At 49.3% G+C, this 15,580-nt stretch overlaps 1 protein-coding gene across 1 annotated transcript; it reads left to right on the top strand.

Annotated features, from left to right (window-relative positions):
* Positions 1-346: 346 nt before the first annotated feature.
* TRIB1 (tribbles pseudokinase 1) lies at positions 347-8,420 on the top strand. The gene is made up of 3 exons (XM_017885938.1): positions 347-1,288; positions 3,328-3,620; positions 6,015-8,420. The coding sequence occupies exons 1-3, from the start codon at positions 929-931 to the stop codon at positions 6,478-6,480; spliced, it is 1,119 nt and encodes a 372-aa protein (XP_017741427.1). The 5' UTR covers positions 347-928; the 3' UTR covers positions 6,481-8,420.
* Positions 8,421-15,580: the final 7,160 nt, after the last annotated feature.

Here is a 15,580-nt window from a genome sequence, read left to right as displayed (position 1 = left end):
GGGGGCCTGCCGGAGGGCGCGCGCCACCTCCTGCCCAGCCCAGCCCGGGGGGGCGTGTGCGCGCGCCCAGGCCGGCCCGGGACGCACCACCTGTGCCCGAGCGCGCGCTGCCCCGAGCATCCCCAGCCCTCGGGCCACCCCCATTCCCCCCACCTCCTGTTCCCCCTCCCCTCCCCCAAGTCTCCTCCCTCCGCTCCGGAGACTGCTCGCCGGGCGGCGGGGCCGGAGTCGTCGCAGCCACCTCATTGCACAACCCGGCTTCCCAACTGTTTACACAGCCTGGCCTGTGAGTGTATGTGTATACAGCGTGAGTCACCGGGAGGCGGAGGAGGTGGAGGAAAAGGAGAAGGAGGAGTGCACTGGCCGGGATCGCTGCGGCGCTCACACTCACTCACAGTCACTCTCTCTGAGCGCGTCTCGCTCGCTCTCATACACGCCCAGAGCCCAGGAGGGCGCAGGATCCCGAGCGCCGCGAAAAAGTTCCCCCGGCTTTAGCTGGAGACTCATCGCTTTGGGAAGTGCATTTGCTTTGTGGCTCCGCCGAGCCTGCTGAATCCTTTCCTCGCGGCTCGGGACCCCGGGATCGCTGGCCGCTGCCGCCGCCGCCTCTGCCTCCCGGACTGTTGGCAGCCTAGGCAACAATAGTGGCGGCCGCCCCCAGCGAGGCTCCGGGAGCCCTTGCCTGCGGCGATCCGGGGACCCAAGCCGGCCTCCGCCCCCCGGACGCACAGCCAGCGTGGTCCCCCCGTGCAACGCGAGCGCCGGGGAGCGGCTCCTGCTTTGCCCCTCGTGGGGGCCGAGCCAAGAGCAGTCTGCAAACTCCATTCCGCCGGCTGGAAGAAGTCGCGGAGCCGGCGCCAAGCCCGCAGCGTCTTCCGGCGCGGATCCCGGGACTTAAAAAGCCGGGGCCGCCCCGGCCCAGGACGGGATGCGGGTCGGTCCCGTGCGCTCTGCCATGAGCGGCGCCTCGCAGCCCCGCGGCCCGGCCCTGCTGTTCCCAGCCGCCCGAGGCGTCCCGGCCAAACGCCTGCTGGACGCCGACGACGCGGCGGCCGTGGCGGCCAAGTGCCCGCGCCTCTCCGAGTGCTCCAGCCCCCCGGACTACCTCAGCCCCCCCGGCTCGCCCTGCAGCCCGCAGCCCCCTCCGGCCGCTCCGGGGACCGGCGGCGGCTCCGGGAGCGCGCCGGGGCCCAGCCGCATCGCCGACTACCTGCTGCTGCCCCTAGCCGAGCGCGAGCATGTGTCCCGGGCGCTGTGCATCCACACTGGCCGCGAGCTGCGCTGCAAGGTAGGCGCTCCTGGGCCAGGACCCGGCTGGGGTCGGGGGCGCGGGACGGGGTAGTAGGCAAAGGTGCTTGGGGTGCGGCCAACGCTTGGGCTGGGCACAGGGCGGATCAGTAGATTGGGTCAGATAAGACGCCATTTGACCAGGTTCATCTTTTTGTGGATTGAGGGGTTTCCCGTGGAGTGGTATAATGGGGGCGCCTAGAGGAAGTGTAGTGTTCAGTGTCCTCCTCTTTCTGTTCCTTTCCTTAGCGCCCAGTGTAGCGCGTGGCGTTCCATATAAGTTGTGGAATTGAAATGGATTCCAGGGCCATGCCATTCCCCTTCTCTCATTCTCCTCGCTCTCCACCCCCCGCGCCCCCCCCCACCCCATGTCCTGGAAGGACGCCCTGCAGTGGGGGCCTCCTAGGAGATTGGAGCAGCTGGCATCTCTCTTGCCGGTGCACGGCACCCGGGCTCAGTTGTAGGTGGTAAGAGCGCTGGAAGACTGTGTCCGGCTCCTGCCTTGGGGATTCCGAATTGAATCCCCTCTGGGACTAGAACACGCCCTCCCAAGGGAGCAGTCCCAGAGTCTTCACCCGAGGCGGAGGAATCTGCTCGGAGTAGAAATGTTGAAAAGCCCACACCGGGCAGGAACCCTCGCTTCGATTCACTTTATTTTCCAGCCAGCGATTTTCCTTTGAACGTAGGGATCCCATCCAGGAGGAGGAGACACAGCTCCTGGAAACAGGATCCGCCGGGTCCTCCTCCTGCGCGGGTAGACGCAGAACATTCCCACAGTCTACTTTATGCGAGCATGACACCCCTGCTTGAGGCACCCCAGAGCACCCTCGGGCTGCTCCTTTTCACCCGAAAGATAGGATCAGTCCCCAGTTAAGTCGTTTGTGGGTTTTCCGCAACTCACCTGACGCTCCCAACACCCCGACCCCGTCCCGGGGCTCGCTGCTGCCACCTACTGCCCAACCCGAATGAAATTTCAAACGCATGATCTAGCCCAGTTTAATAAGGGGAGATAAAACCCTTTTCTTCTCCGTGACTGGGGCTCAGAGCTGTTCTGGGACAAGCATATGTGTGTGGTGGGATGGGATGGGTGGGAGGAGGGGGCAGCAGGGGATTTTTCTAGCTGGTGCCAGAGCAGCCAGGCCTGCCTCTTAGAGGTGGGGTCAGTCTGGCCATTGTGCAACCCCTTCCAGTTCCTCTGAGCAGATAATAGCTGAATCCAGATGGTGACAGCCCGTGTGTCACCGTTTCCAGTTGAGTCTAGGATATGAGTAACTGGACTGAACAAAAGGCCTCTAAAGAGACCAGCCAGCTTCCTAGAAGAGAGGAGATGCTACTCATTTTTAGGGGTGGGGTCGGGTGTGGGGGGTAAACAAACAAATGAAAAACCGATTCGCAGGATCCCCTACCCCTCCTGTGAGAATTGTAACTCAAGGCGGCTTACACTTGAGTCGGACTGTAGGCAGGTTGCTTAAAGCTGCATTGTCCCAGCCTCCCCCTCCAAGTCATCTGTTCCTTCTGATTAATGACAGCTCTGCATGTTCTCTGGCCCCTGCTTCCCCTTGGAGGCTGCAGAGTCACCACATTCTGTGCCCTTTCTGTGCTGAGCACTTTGGGTCTGCAGGAGACGCATGCATGCCCAGGGACTGCTTTTCAGCTCCTGGACAGGCCAGGGGATTCCTTCTATCAACCACTCACTAGTGTGGCCTGCAAACAGGAAAGGGCCACAGATGTTGGGGGGTTTGCTTAGCTCTCAGGAGCTGATGGGAGATGGGAACATGTATAGGAGACAGTACTTTCAAATGATCTGTGTGAAAGCGGGTAACCCTTTGGGGATTTGCAAGTCTAGAGCTCTAGGTGTTACTGGTTTTAAAGGTGTTGGGGGCAGCTGGGGCTGAGGTAAGGTGGCAGAGGAAACGGAGTAGGTGAATGGAACTTACATCCTAAGCCCAAAGGTTGAGAACTTCTGCTTAGCTCCCTCCGGGATTTGGGAGGCTGCCTTTGCTTTTCTAGCCCCCTAAATGGGCCTCCTTCTCTCTGCAGGTGTTTCCCATTAAACACTACCAGGACAAAATCAGGCCTTACATCCAGCTGCCATCGCATAGCAACATTACCGGCATTGTGGAAGTGATCCTTGGGGAAACCAAGGCCTACGTCTTCTTTGAGAAGGACTTTGGGGACATGCACTCCTATGTGCGAAGCCGGAAGAGGCTGCGGGAAGAGGAAGCCGCCCGGCTCTTCAAGCAGATTGTCTCTGCCGTCGCACACTGCCACCAGTCAGCCATCGTGCTGGGGGACCTGAAGCTTAGGAAGTTCGTCTTCTCCACGGAGGAGAGGTGAGCGGCCGCCATGGCTTCTCCTGTGGCCTTTTGGAACCAAAGTGAAGGTGCAGGTGGTGTAGTTAGGTGCTGTGTGTTGGTGCAAAACAAAGTCAAGGGCTCATATGTCCTAAATTTAGTATTTAGAGCTTCTGTTCCTGAGGAGTCACAGCCAAGGTTGGTTTATTCTGCATTCTCTTGGACGGGGTCTGGGGACACCGTGATGCTTCTATGGGATGGCACGTGTTGACAGGGTGTCCTTCCTCTCCTATCACAGGATCAGGTCCATTGTTGTCAGAAAGGTCAGTCATCTGGGGTACAAATATTAAGCTGCCCTTTACAATATTGCCTTCTGAAGGAAGTGTTCAAATCTGTGCTTGTGCCAAGTGTTGTTTTGTACCTGGAAGGTTTCACAGAGCTAGTGAGACTGTCATATATGCAGAATTCCACCCCCTTCTTTCACACGGCATTCCTGTCCCATCCCAGGCTGGTTTCTCTGTAAAGTCACATTCTCTGGTGACTTTTTAGACATCTCATTTGGATCCGTCTTCAGAAAATAGCCACATTGAATAGAATGGAAGTTGGCTAGGATGGATTGCTAAATATAGATCATAGCTTACCTCATAAAGAACAAGATGAGCTTGATAAGAGAGTAATGAGGCATTAAGATTCAAAGCTGAGGTTTTAGCTAGAGAATTCAGGAAGCCGCATGAGATAGACCACACTTGATTTTAAGAGCCAGCCACATCCCTTGTGGAAAGATTACGAGCAGTAAGGCTGTAACATTGCGGAGGTGAGAGTGAGTTAGTTTGTTGTAAGAAGTGGGCTTATCTCACCTGTGCATTTTTACCTTTGACTCCAGAGCATACGAAATTGTACAGGGTTGAGCTGTCATAAAGCATGACTTTGTTTCTGACCTCGCAATAATGATTGGAACACACTGATTAGCAAAGGAAAGCAAACTGTTTGCAATGAAGAAGTGTCTAATTCCTGGAACATGCTCCTTTACTATGGTGATGCATTTTCTGAAACATGCCTTACACACCTCCTTACTAGCTTTTGAAACCTGCATTGCACAGGCGAATGTCATGGGCATGGGGTTTGGCAACCCGGGGGTTAAGCAATGTCAGGCTGACGCTATTCGTGTAACCAGCACAGGTGCAGGGTTTTAGTGCTGTAGCAGCCAATCAGGGGCAGACAGTGTGGGTTGAGTCATATTTTCCGTTTACAGAACCAATGGGTATTTTACATAACGACAGGGAGGTCACGCTGAGGACATACTGAAGTTAGCACATGTATACTACACTCCAGGGAACAGGAAGGCAGGAAAAAAAAAAAATACCAGACCTTTGAGAGGAAAAGGAATTGATCCATCAGCCAGTACCAAATGTTTGCGTTTAACTTCATAAGTGACTTACTGAAACACGGCTATTTCAGAGAAGCAGGCAGAGACAGGGTGTCACCGGATATTGGAGCTTCCCTACCACATGGCTTTAGGCTTTGGGGGATCCAGGAGACTTGGGTGGCTGGTTCTGAATAAGGAGGCACCTGCAGCTTCATAAGAGAGCCTTTGACTGAAGGTTTTTTAGACTTTAGTTGCAACCTGAACAGAGACCCCCCGTAGAATGAATGTGCTCACATGTTGATGTGCCATCCCAGTGGCGAGTGTGTGTCCCTGTGTAAGAATTTCAGAGGCCCTGCATCCCTGAAATCCATCAGCCACTTTTGTTTGCTCATATAACCTCTCTGTCCATGCAAAGTGTTCTTTGCAATTAAACACCCCAATACATGTAATTAACATTCCTTGCAACTTTCCCACCCTAATTGTCGCAGCCTGGGCCCAGGTGGACAAAATTTGCTCCCTGTGCATATATCAGTGTGGACACCAGAGCTGATGACCTGTGTGTAATAGCAGTGACTTTGGGCTCCGTGTTGTGTAATGCAGTGTGGGTCCAGGTAGCCCTGGCAGTCATAAGAGAGAAGATGGGCTTGTAGGATGCTCAGGCCCTCCCTGAAGAAGTAGGATATGCTGCTCTTCCCTGATAGCTTTTGTAGAGAATGCAGCATTTCCCTGAGACAGGCTCCCAGTTCTGCAATGGGAACTTAGTAAATTGCGTAACTCCTATTAGGATATCTCTTGTAAGCTCTAGCATTATGAATGCTATTTGGGGCTTTGCATCATACCCTCCACCCCAGGCGCTCTGTCGATACTTTGCAAACATTTATTGCAGTTTGTGTAGGTTTGTGAAATCACGAGTCCTCGGTAGTTGCAGGGCACTGCTTACTGGACGAAGGGGTAAATAGCATTCCTGGAGCCTTTGCTGTTAGTGCCTGTGGGCGCTGTTATTGGGAAGGCTTTGTTTTTCATAGCAGCTGGTGTGGAAATAATGACTTGGTTCCTCTCTCTTGCAGAACCCAGCTCAGACTAGAAAGTCTAGAAGACACACACATAATCAAGGGGGAAGATGACGCTTTGTCAGACAAACATGGCTGCCCAGCCTATGTGAGCCCTGAGATCCTCAACACCACCGGGACATACTCCGGAAAGGCTGCGGACGTTTGGAGCCTAGGGGTGATGCTTTACACGCTTCTGGTTGGACGATACCCCTTCCATGACTCAGACCCCAGTGCCCTTTTCTCCAAAATTCGGCGTGGACAGTTCTGCATTCCTGAACACATTTCCCCCAAAGCCAGGTGCCTCATTCGCAGCCTCTTGAGACGGGAGCCCTCCGAGAGACTCACTGCCCCCGAGATCCTGCTGCACCCCTGGTTTGAATCTGTCTTGGAACCTGGGTACATTGACTCAGAAATAGGAACTTCAGACCAGATCGTTCCAGAGTACCAGGAGGACAGTGACATTAGTTCCTTCTTCTGCTAATCCCCAAAACCTCAGAAACCTCATAATTCTTACACCTGGCATTTCCATTTCTAAAGATGGACAGGCCCTTTGGCGTGGTACCAACCAGATAATGACTGCATCAGGATGAAAGCTGCTGAACGCGGCATGGCGCCTCCTCTTCTCTGTTGGGATGAGTGACTTTATTGATTTGAGTAGCATATGCTGTGATTGGCTGCCCTGCAAAGTTGTTTCCCTTAAGGAACCCTCACCAACTATCTCTGCTGGATTTGGGAGTTCCGCATCTTTTATGGAGGGCAAAGAGTTTGGACATCTTACACCCGGTGGTCAAGTGTGTAATAAACTTGAGCATTCGAATGGGAGGAAAAGCAAATCGCACAATGACATATTTTGGGCAATAACCGTATTTTTAACAGGGTGACAAATTGGGCCAATAAATCTGCCATCTTTGAACTCATCTTTGGTAGCTAGACATGTTACCACAGCTTCTCTGATGGGAAAGTTCCTTTTTTGGCTTAACACTCACCTTTTCTTCACACTCACATTTACCAATGACTCTGCTCCGTTTTTGGAGCAGACTTTTAAGTTGCTCAGGAGCCTGACGGAACCATGAACCCAGACTCTCTTCTGTTTCCTGCCAAGACCTCATCTGCACTAATGCCTTCTCCCTGACCTTGACACTTTCCCTCTTTAGCTATAAAAGCACTTACCAGCCGAACGTGGAACAGTATCACAAAAGATCCCATCTCCCAACGATTTCAGAACTCTGAACTCAGACAGAGAGACTCCAGATTTTAAAAAATAATTTGAGTGCTTGGAAACTATCAGCTTTTTAAGTTCCTTCCAAATATGTTAGTACCTACCCTTTACTTTTCTCCCAAGACCATCTCAGGGTGGAGCATTCTGTCTAGAAGAAGAAAGATAAGGAGGCTCCCACCCACCTCTCCCAAGAGCAGACATTAAACATCTTTGTGCTTTGAAGAGAGTGAATTTTGGATGGTCTTGTGATTCTCAGACTAACTTCTAGAATTATACTTTAACCCCTCCCAGATATGGTCCGCCTCTGGCATTGTGTGTGCATCTGCGGTTTTGCATGATGGGTTGTTAATATTTCAAATGTGTGGTTTATGAATACGTCTGTATAATCGGCTTCTGGAGTGAAACAGCAAACCCCAAATCTTCAAAGTTGGAAGGAACTTTAAAAATCATCCGGTCCAATCTCTTTCCTCTTTCTGCCACCTCCCAAGGCAGAAATCCCCTCTTCAGCTTCTTTTGTAGGTGGGAATCCAGCCTCTGTTAGGTATGTCCAGGGATGGAAACTTACTCGCCTACAAAAGATAGAGCTTAATGGAGAAATTGCAACTTTCATTAAAAAACAAGTTCAGATGAAATATCAGTAACTGTCTTGGACAGTGCTGAAATCAGGTGGTTAAACGGGTAAACAAAATATACTGTATTTTGATAAATGGCACAAAAACAGGCAGTCATCTTTAAGGGCTACGCCTAGGCAAACTACTAACATGCATTGTGAGAATGCCGTGTATACCTCACATACTGTGTACTTTGTACATACATTTTACCTTTTATACCTATGTTCGATTTTGTTTTGTTTTGTTTTGTTTTGGCTTTGAGGCTTGTTTTGTTGTCTGTGTCTTGTCTGAATAACCTGCGTGTCTAAAACCACGTGAAATGTGAATGATTATTGGCAATATTACCTTGACAGAATCATGGGACTTTGAGAAGAGGGAGGACAGAGGCCTCTGTCGCACTAACGCTCTCGTGGTTGCTCGACTGTTGTATCTGTGATACATTATCCGACTAAGGACTCTGGGCTGGCAGGGGCTTCTGCCGGGAAAGCTAGAAACACTAGGTTCTTCCTGTACATACGTGTATATATGTGAACAGTGAGATGGCCGTTTCTGACTTGTAGAGAAATTTTAATAAACCTGGTTTCGTAAATAGGTGTGGTGAATTTCTTTCGAGTTCAATCGGCTTTGCCTTTTGCAATTTCATGCAGAGGTTGCAAGGTCTCTGGCCTCAGGGCTTACAGTCTAGTTGGGGGTGGGTAGCAAGGGGAAGGTGGAAAAGTAGAGATGATGAGGATCGTGGATGACCTTTGGCAGACTTGAACCCATTTGCTTTTTTCGTTTCGGTGGGCAAATTTATTTTGATGGATGAAGCCCACTGGGTGACACCAAGTTGGTGCATACTTTGGGTTGAATTTAGACTCAGGAAACATTTTTTATTTTTCATACTCTTTCATAGCAGAATCAGAATCAAGAAACGTTTGAAGATGAGCATTCATAAATTAACCTTGAGTTATAAAAATCAGCTTGTCTTTTTTGGGCCAAGGACCCTTGAGAGTTTGTTAAAGCTATGGCCGCTCCTGAGAACAGTGTCACATGTAGAAAACAAAATGTTGTTATCGCAGAGGTTCACACAGATCTCTGAAGGCATCATGGGACTTCCAATTGTGAACCAATCCCCCTTCATTAGACTTAATTAAAATGGCTAAGCAAGCCATTTTCTTTCTTTTTCTTTTTTTCTTTTTTGAGACGGAGTCTCGCTTTGTCGTCCAGGCTGGAGTGCAGTGGTGCAATCTCGGCTCACTGCAACCTCTGTCTCCCAGGTTCAAGTGATTCTTCTGCCTCAGCCTCCTGAGTAGCTGGGATTACAGGCGCACACCAGCATGCCCGGCTAATTTTTGTATTTTTAGTAGAGACGGGGTTTCACCATATTGGCCAGGCTGGTCTTGAACTCCCGACCTCGTGATCCACCTACCTCGGCCTCCTAAAGTGCTGGGATTACAGGCGTGAGCCACTGCGCCTGGCCAAGCAAGGCATTTTCTTTCTTTTACTTTTTTCTTTTTATAAGTGTGAAAATGGAAATGGAAGCAAGGAAAATACTAAGGTGACATTAATTCGAATCACAAAAGTAGAGAAAGGAAAAGGTTTTTTTTTATTGCGTTTATAGCTTAACTATAGCTTCACTTCAGAATCTAGTCTAAATGAAGTAAATTTGCATCCAGATTGATTTTTAAAAATACTTCACATTGTGAAGTGTAACAGCAGAAAAATGCACATATAAGTGTGTAGCTCAGTGAATTTTCACAAATAACACACAGCCATACCACTAGATCTAGAAAGCAAAACACCGGGAGGGCCTCAGGGACCTCTGCCTGCCTCTTTCAATTTTTGCCTGGTGCCTGCTCTAAGCGTAACCACCATGGGATGGAAATTTAATTCTAACCTGTGTAAGTTAGAATAAGGACCAGCTCATCAACTCTGGACTCACACGAAGAGGCGCACAGAAGTTAGCAATGACACAATTGCCCTTTTTTAGGACTCAGGCTGAGATCACCCAGGAAAGCAGACATATGACACTGAAGTTAGAGCAGCTCAGGCCTTGTGACCCAGGAACTTAAGAAATGTAAAAATCATCTCAAAAGCAACGTGGGAAATGGCCAAAAACGCCTGTGTAGCTTAGGAACTCGGAAGTTGGGGGTTGGTCTCTGGCCATCCCATGAATAGGACCTTAAGCCCCAAAGTTCCTGAAGCAGGCCTCACAACAGACCTTGTTCCCTGCTCCAGTGAACCCAGATGAGGCTCAGCGTGACTTCTTGGGCATTCAGGATGCTAATACTTTGGACTTCACCGAGGTTTTAATCTAAGGATTTCAAAACTCCTTGCAAGCAATTAAGGTTATAACACCCCTTTGTACTGTTGCTGCATGCACCAGATAGACAGAAATATGGGTCAGAATTGGCTGGGATGACATGTGATACCACAAATCCATACATTTAATCTCTTCTAATGTTGGAACAAATCTGGGGCAATTGCAACCAGTTAAATTATGTAAGGTCAGAATGAGTGTGCTGAAAAGCTGGCTGCTTTTATTTTCTCTTGTGTCCTCAACATACTTGTCATTTGAGGAAGTCATCCAAGTAACATCTCAATAGCCTTTTATTCATGTCACATTTTCTGGAAGTTTCTCCTCTTCTCCCCAGGGAGTCACAGCACATGAGTGAAATAGGCTAGTCAAATATTTCCCTGAAGTTGAAAAAAACTCAGGCTCAAACGTCTTTCAGTAGCTACTCAGGAGTAAGCAGCTCAGAGTTAGAATATGAACTTGGGTCTTTGGACTCCATGCCCAATGTTGTTGCTCTGTCTACACACCACCACACAGCATCTCCTGGTAAGAATAATGATGAGGGAAAGTGGTTCAAGACAAACACAAATACTGAATTTTTAGCTCCACAAACGTCTTCAAATGACCCAGTATGTCAATTATAATTGTGTAGGCATTATGGAAGATGAGCAATCCATTATTCATTCAGCAAACATTTACTGGGCACCTACCATGTGCCAGACATTGTGGTAGACCCTTGGGAAATAGATGACTGAGGCTCAGTTCTGGCTCACTGAATGGGAAGCTCCAAGAAGTCAGGGACTGTGACAGTCTTGTTCTCCTTTGGCTCCTCAGCACCAGCAAAGTGCCTTCCACAAGAAATTTGTCAAAGCCAACGTGGGCCAGGTGTGGTGCCTCACACCTGTAATCTCAGCACTAGCACTTTTGGAGGCCAAGGCAGGAAGATCACCTGAGGCCAGTTGGAGACCAGCCTGGGCAACAGCAAAACCTCATTTCTATTTTTAATGTGTATATATATACATATGCATGCCAATATGGATGGATTGGTGGGCGGGTAGATGGGTGCATGGGTGGGTGGGTGGATGGATGGATGGATGGGTGGACTAGTAGTAGGTGGATAGATGGCTATCCCCTAGCAGCTCAGAGTCTAATGGACCTCTAAGTCAGAGAGCCGAGGGCACAGAAGTGGAAGTCTTGTGACTAGGATCTCTTCCTAGTTCCAAAGCTTTTTTTGCTGTATGACTGTGAATAAGCAGTCTGCCTGGTTCTTATTTGCTCATCTTTTTTTAATTTTTAACTTTTCGAGACGGAGTCTCACTCTCTTGCCCAGGCTGGAGTGCAGTGGCATGATCTCAGCTCACTGCAACCTCTGCCTCCCTAGTTCAAGTGATTTTTTTGCCTCAGTCTCCAGAGTAGGTGGGATTATAGGCACCCGCCACCACGCCCAGCTAATTTTTGTGGTTTTAGTAGATACAGGGTTTTACCATGTTGGCGAGGCTGGTCTCAAACTTCTGACCTCAAGTGATCTGCCTGTCTCGGCCTCCCAAAGTGTTAGGATTACAGGCATGAGCGATTCTGCCCAGCCAAGTGCCACATACTTTCAAATGAACAGATCTCTACCAGATCTTGTGTGAACTCAGAGCAAGATCTCATTTATCACCAAGGAGATGACCCAAAGCCATTCATGAAGGATCCACCTCCATGATCCAAACGGCTCCCACCAGGCCCCACCTCCAACACTGGTGATTACAATTCAACATGAGATTTGGACGGGGACAAATATCCAAACCATATCAGGCATTGCAGCAATGAAGATTATGGAGTTGGCTTTTCAGCATGGCTTTGACTGGGAAAAGAAGGCTCCCCACCACCTCCAAAACAGAGGAGCAGGATTTCATTCCTAACCCCTGGCAACTGCCCACATCAGATTTCAGTTGATTCTCTGATGATTTGATTGCAGTCAACAACTTAGTGGTCCTGGAAGCATTACCTCGCAATCCTGCTGGACGTTTTGCAGTACGCATCTTATTCTACCCTCTTGGCCACCCTGTGAAGAGGATGCTTTGTCCTAATTGGCCAGATGTTGGTGCTGAGATCCAGAGGCTGAAGAATTTGCCCAGGATCACACCGCTAATGAGTGGGGGTTGGGGGGGTGAAACTCCAACCCCGGCATGCAAGACTTTAGATCTTTGCCCTTTTCTGCCATGTGCTTTCCACGTTGGGTCTGATGTGCTAGACCATCAATATGATGTCTTCTTTTTGGAGCAGCCATTTTGCTGGGAGACGTTTTACTCGGGAGAGTACAGCATGCTGGGTCACACCTGATTTCCATGTATGATTTCTACCAGTGGAGAGATGCCAAGAGAGTGATCACGATGCACTAAGAGCCCTGCTAAGTGCCTCACATAAATTATTAGCAAGTGATAACCTCACAGCACCCCTTGACGCAGTACTGTTATCATCCCCCTTTTGTAGCTAAAGACACTTAGAGACACTGAGGCTCAGAGAGGGTAGGTGGTTTGCCCAAAGTTGCACAGCGCAGTGTTCATTTGCTAATACCGTTAACGTGAAGGCTTACTGCTCTTTGTTTTTAGAACTGGGAGCGGAGTGCATAAATAATTTAGTGCTAAGTGCAATATGGTGTCCTGCAACAGAGAGAAGAATATTATTGGACAGATGAGTGAAGTCAGAATGAAGTCTGGAGTTCAATAATAATGCATAAATGTTGGTTTCTTAGTTAGATAAATGTACCGTGGTAATGTAAAATGGTAGCCTTAGAAGAAACTGAATGAGGTATATATAGATATAGGCACTCCCTGTATCATCTTTGCAACTTTAGAGTTAAAGAACTCTAAAATTATTCCAAAATAAAAATTTTATTTTTTACTTAATTTATTCTTTTTGAGATGGAGTCTAGCCCTGTCATCCAGGCTGGAATACAATGGCATGATCTTGGCTCACTGTAGCCTCTGCCTCCCAGGTTCAAGTGATTCTCCTGCCTCAGCCTCCCAAGTGATTGGGATTACAGGTGCCCACCATTATGCCCGGCTAATTTTTATATCTTTATTAGAGATGGGGGTTTCACCATGTTGGCCAGGCTGGTCTCGAACTGCTGACCTCAGGTAAACCCCTCACTTCGGCTTCCCAGAGTGCTGGGATTACAGGTGTGAGCCACTGTGCCTGGCCAAAAGTGTATTTTTAAAAAGAGATTTAGTTTGCACTTCTCCCTTTTTCAGGCAGGGGAAACTAAGGCTGAGACTGGGGACATTAATAACCAAGTAGCTATAAGCTACTCCTGACTCAGCACCCTCAGGCCTTCACCTGAAGCTCGAGCTTCCTGGGGCCTGTTGGTGTGATCTGAGTGACCTTCTAGAATGTGGTATGAGGTGAGTATGCATGGTGCTTCCATGGAATGTGTCAGAAACTTTTCTCGACATGGGACATGGCATTTTGAAAAATCAGCTCATAGGTCTGACCTTTGGATCAGTGACTACATGAGTGTCTCCATCAGCTCCATCATGCAGTCATCACTCTCAGTCAGCCACAGCACAGGGAGCCAGTCTGGGGGACGTGCCATGCACTCATGCATTTTCACGCCATGCCTCATTAGCTAGGAGACAGCGAGAGCAAATTGGGAAAAATGTCGCTGGCAGCAGGGCCCGGCCTCAGTTTGAAAGGGAAGGGATTTAGGGGTTAGGGCTTGAGTACACTCCAAACGAATTTCCCATCCAAGCTCCAATCCAAGAGGCTGTGTGGTCTGGGAGGTGGAGACACCGTGCAGTCAGCTCCCCGCTTTACCAGGAGGGCTTCTCTGTGGTGAGGCAGATGAGGCCAGGAAGCAGGTTAGTTTACACTCCTCCCATTTTGCAGATGGGGAGCTGAGTTTGAAAGAGGGAAAAGAATAGCCAGTGTGGGGCCAGTGCGCGTTTTGCATTTGTACTTTTGTTGCTCTGTAGCTGGTGTTGAAGTTGGGCTCTAAATTCCTGCTGACTGACATCTTTTTTCACTTCTACACTGCAGAACAGAATTGGTGGGTGACATTTCATAGGCAGCCCCTAATGCTCAGTCTGTCTTAGACACCCTGCTGGATGGCCTGTGCCTACTGGGAGTGAAGAAAAGAAATAATGATGATAATAATGATGATAGGAACCCCCATGAATTAAGTACTTGCTATTTGTCCAACCCTGCCTTTGGTACTTTGAAAGCATGTCTCACTTAATTCTTACAACAGCTGTGTGGGGAAGATATTCTTATTTGCCCCATTTTACAGGTAAGTACATGAAAGCCCAGAGAGTTTAAGGAACTTGCTCAAGGCCAGGCATGATGGCTTATGCTTGTAATCCCAGCACTTTGGGAGGCTGAGGAGGGCGGATCATCTGATGTCAGGAGTTGGAGACCAGTCCAACCAACATGGTGAAACCCTTTCTCTACTAAAACTATAAAAATTAGCCAGGCATGGTGGCACATGTCTGTAATCCCAGCTACTCTGGGGCAGAGCGAGATCGCTTGAACCTGGGAGGCAGAGGTTGCCAGTGAGCCGAGATCATTGATACTGCACTCCAGCCTGGGGACAGACGCGACACTACGCTCTAAAAAGAAAAAAAAAAAAAATAAAAAAAGAAATGGAGTCTTGCTCTGTCACCCAGGCTGGAGTGCAGTGGTGTAATCCTGGCTCACTGCAGTCTCTGCCTCCTGGGTTCAAGTGATTCTCCTGCCTCAGCCTTCAGCCTCCTGAATTGCTGTGACCACAGGTGCACGCTACCAGGCCAGGCTAATTTTTTGTATAGACAGGATTTTTCCATATTGCCCAGGCTGGTCTTGAACTCCTGAGCTCAAGCAATCTGTCTGCGTCAGCCTCCCAAAGTGCTAGCATTATAGGTGTGAGCCACCGCGCCTGGTCAACGTCCACCTTTCATATTATAGTCCCACAATTAAAGCCCTATCTTGTCAGTCTATCTGGGTGGAGACCCTTACCTCCTTTGGGGGAAGACCCCAACACCTCATCGAGTTGGCGGTAAAGACGAAGGATCTTGAACTTTAGGGCTAGAGAGACCTGGTATCAAATCCCAGCTCTATAGCTGTTAACCAGCTGTGTGACCCAGACAAGTCACGTGACCTCTCCATGCCTCAGGCGTGGTAATAACTGAAATGCCAGGAATACTATCTACCCCATACAGCTGTGGCTGCGAGGATTCCATGAGTAATGCATAGTCCAAGGTGCCACATAGTAGGCTTGAAATTCAGACAAATTCCTTACAAGTGGGAAGAACCCAGCTGGGAAGTCAGACAGACCTGGATTTGAGTCCCAGACTAGCTCCTTCTTTGCTCTGTGACCTTCAGCAAGTTGCAACATCTCTCTGGCGCATCGTCTCATCCATAAAATGAGAACCTAATAATGGGTGTTTTGCAGGGCTCTGGGGCTGCGGGCAGGATTGGTGATGAAACACACTCAGGGCCTGCTTTGGAGGGGGCG

This window comes from Rhinopithecus bieti, unplaced genomic scaffold, assembly GCF_001698545.2.
Source record: "Rhinopithecus bieti isolate Rb0 unplaced genomic scaffold, ASM169854v2 scaffold_15136, whole genome shotgun sequence".
NCBI classification, from domain to species: Eukaryota; Metazoa; Chordata; class Mammalia; order Primates; family Cercopithecidae; genus Rhinopithecus; species Rhinopithecus bieti.
This window is presented reverse-complemented; position numbering and strand designations above follow the sequence as displayed.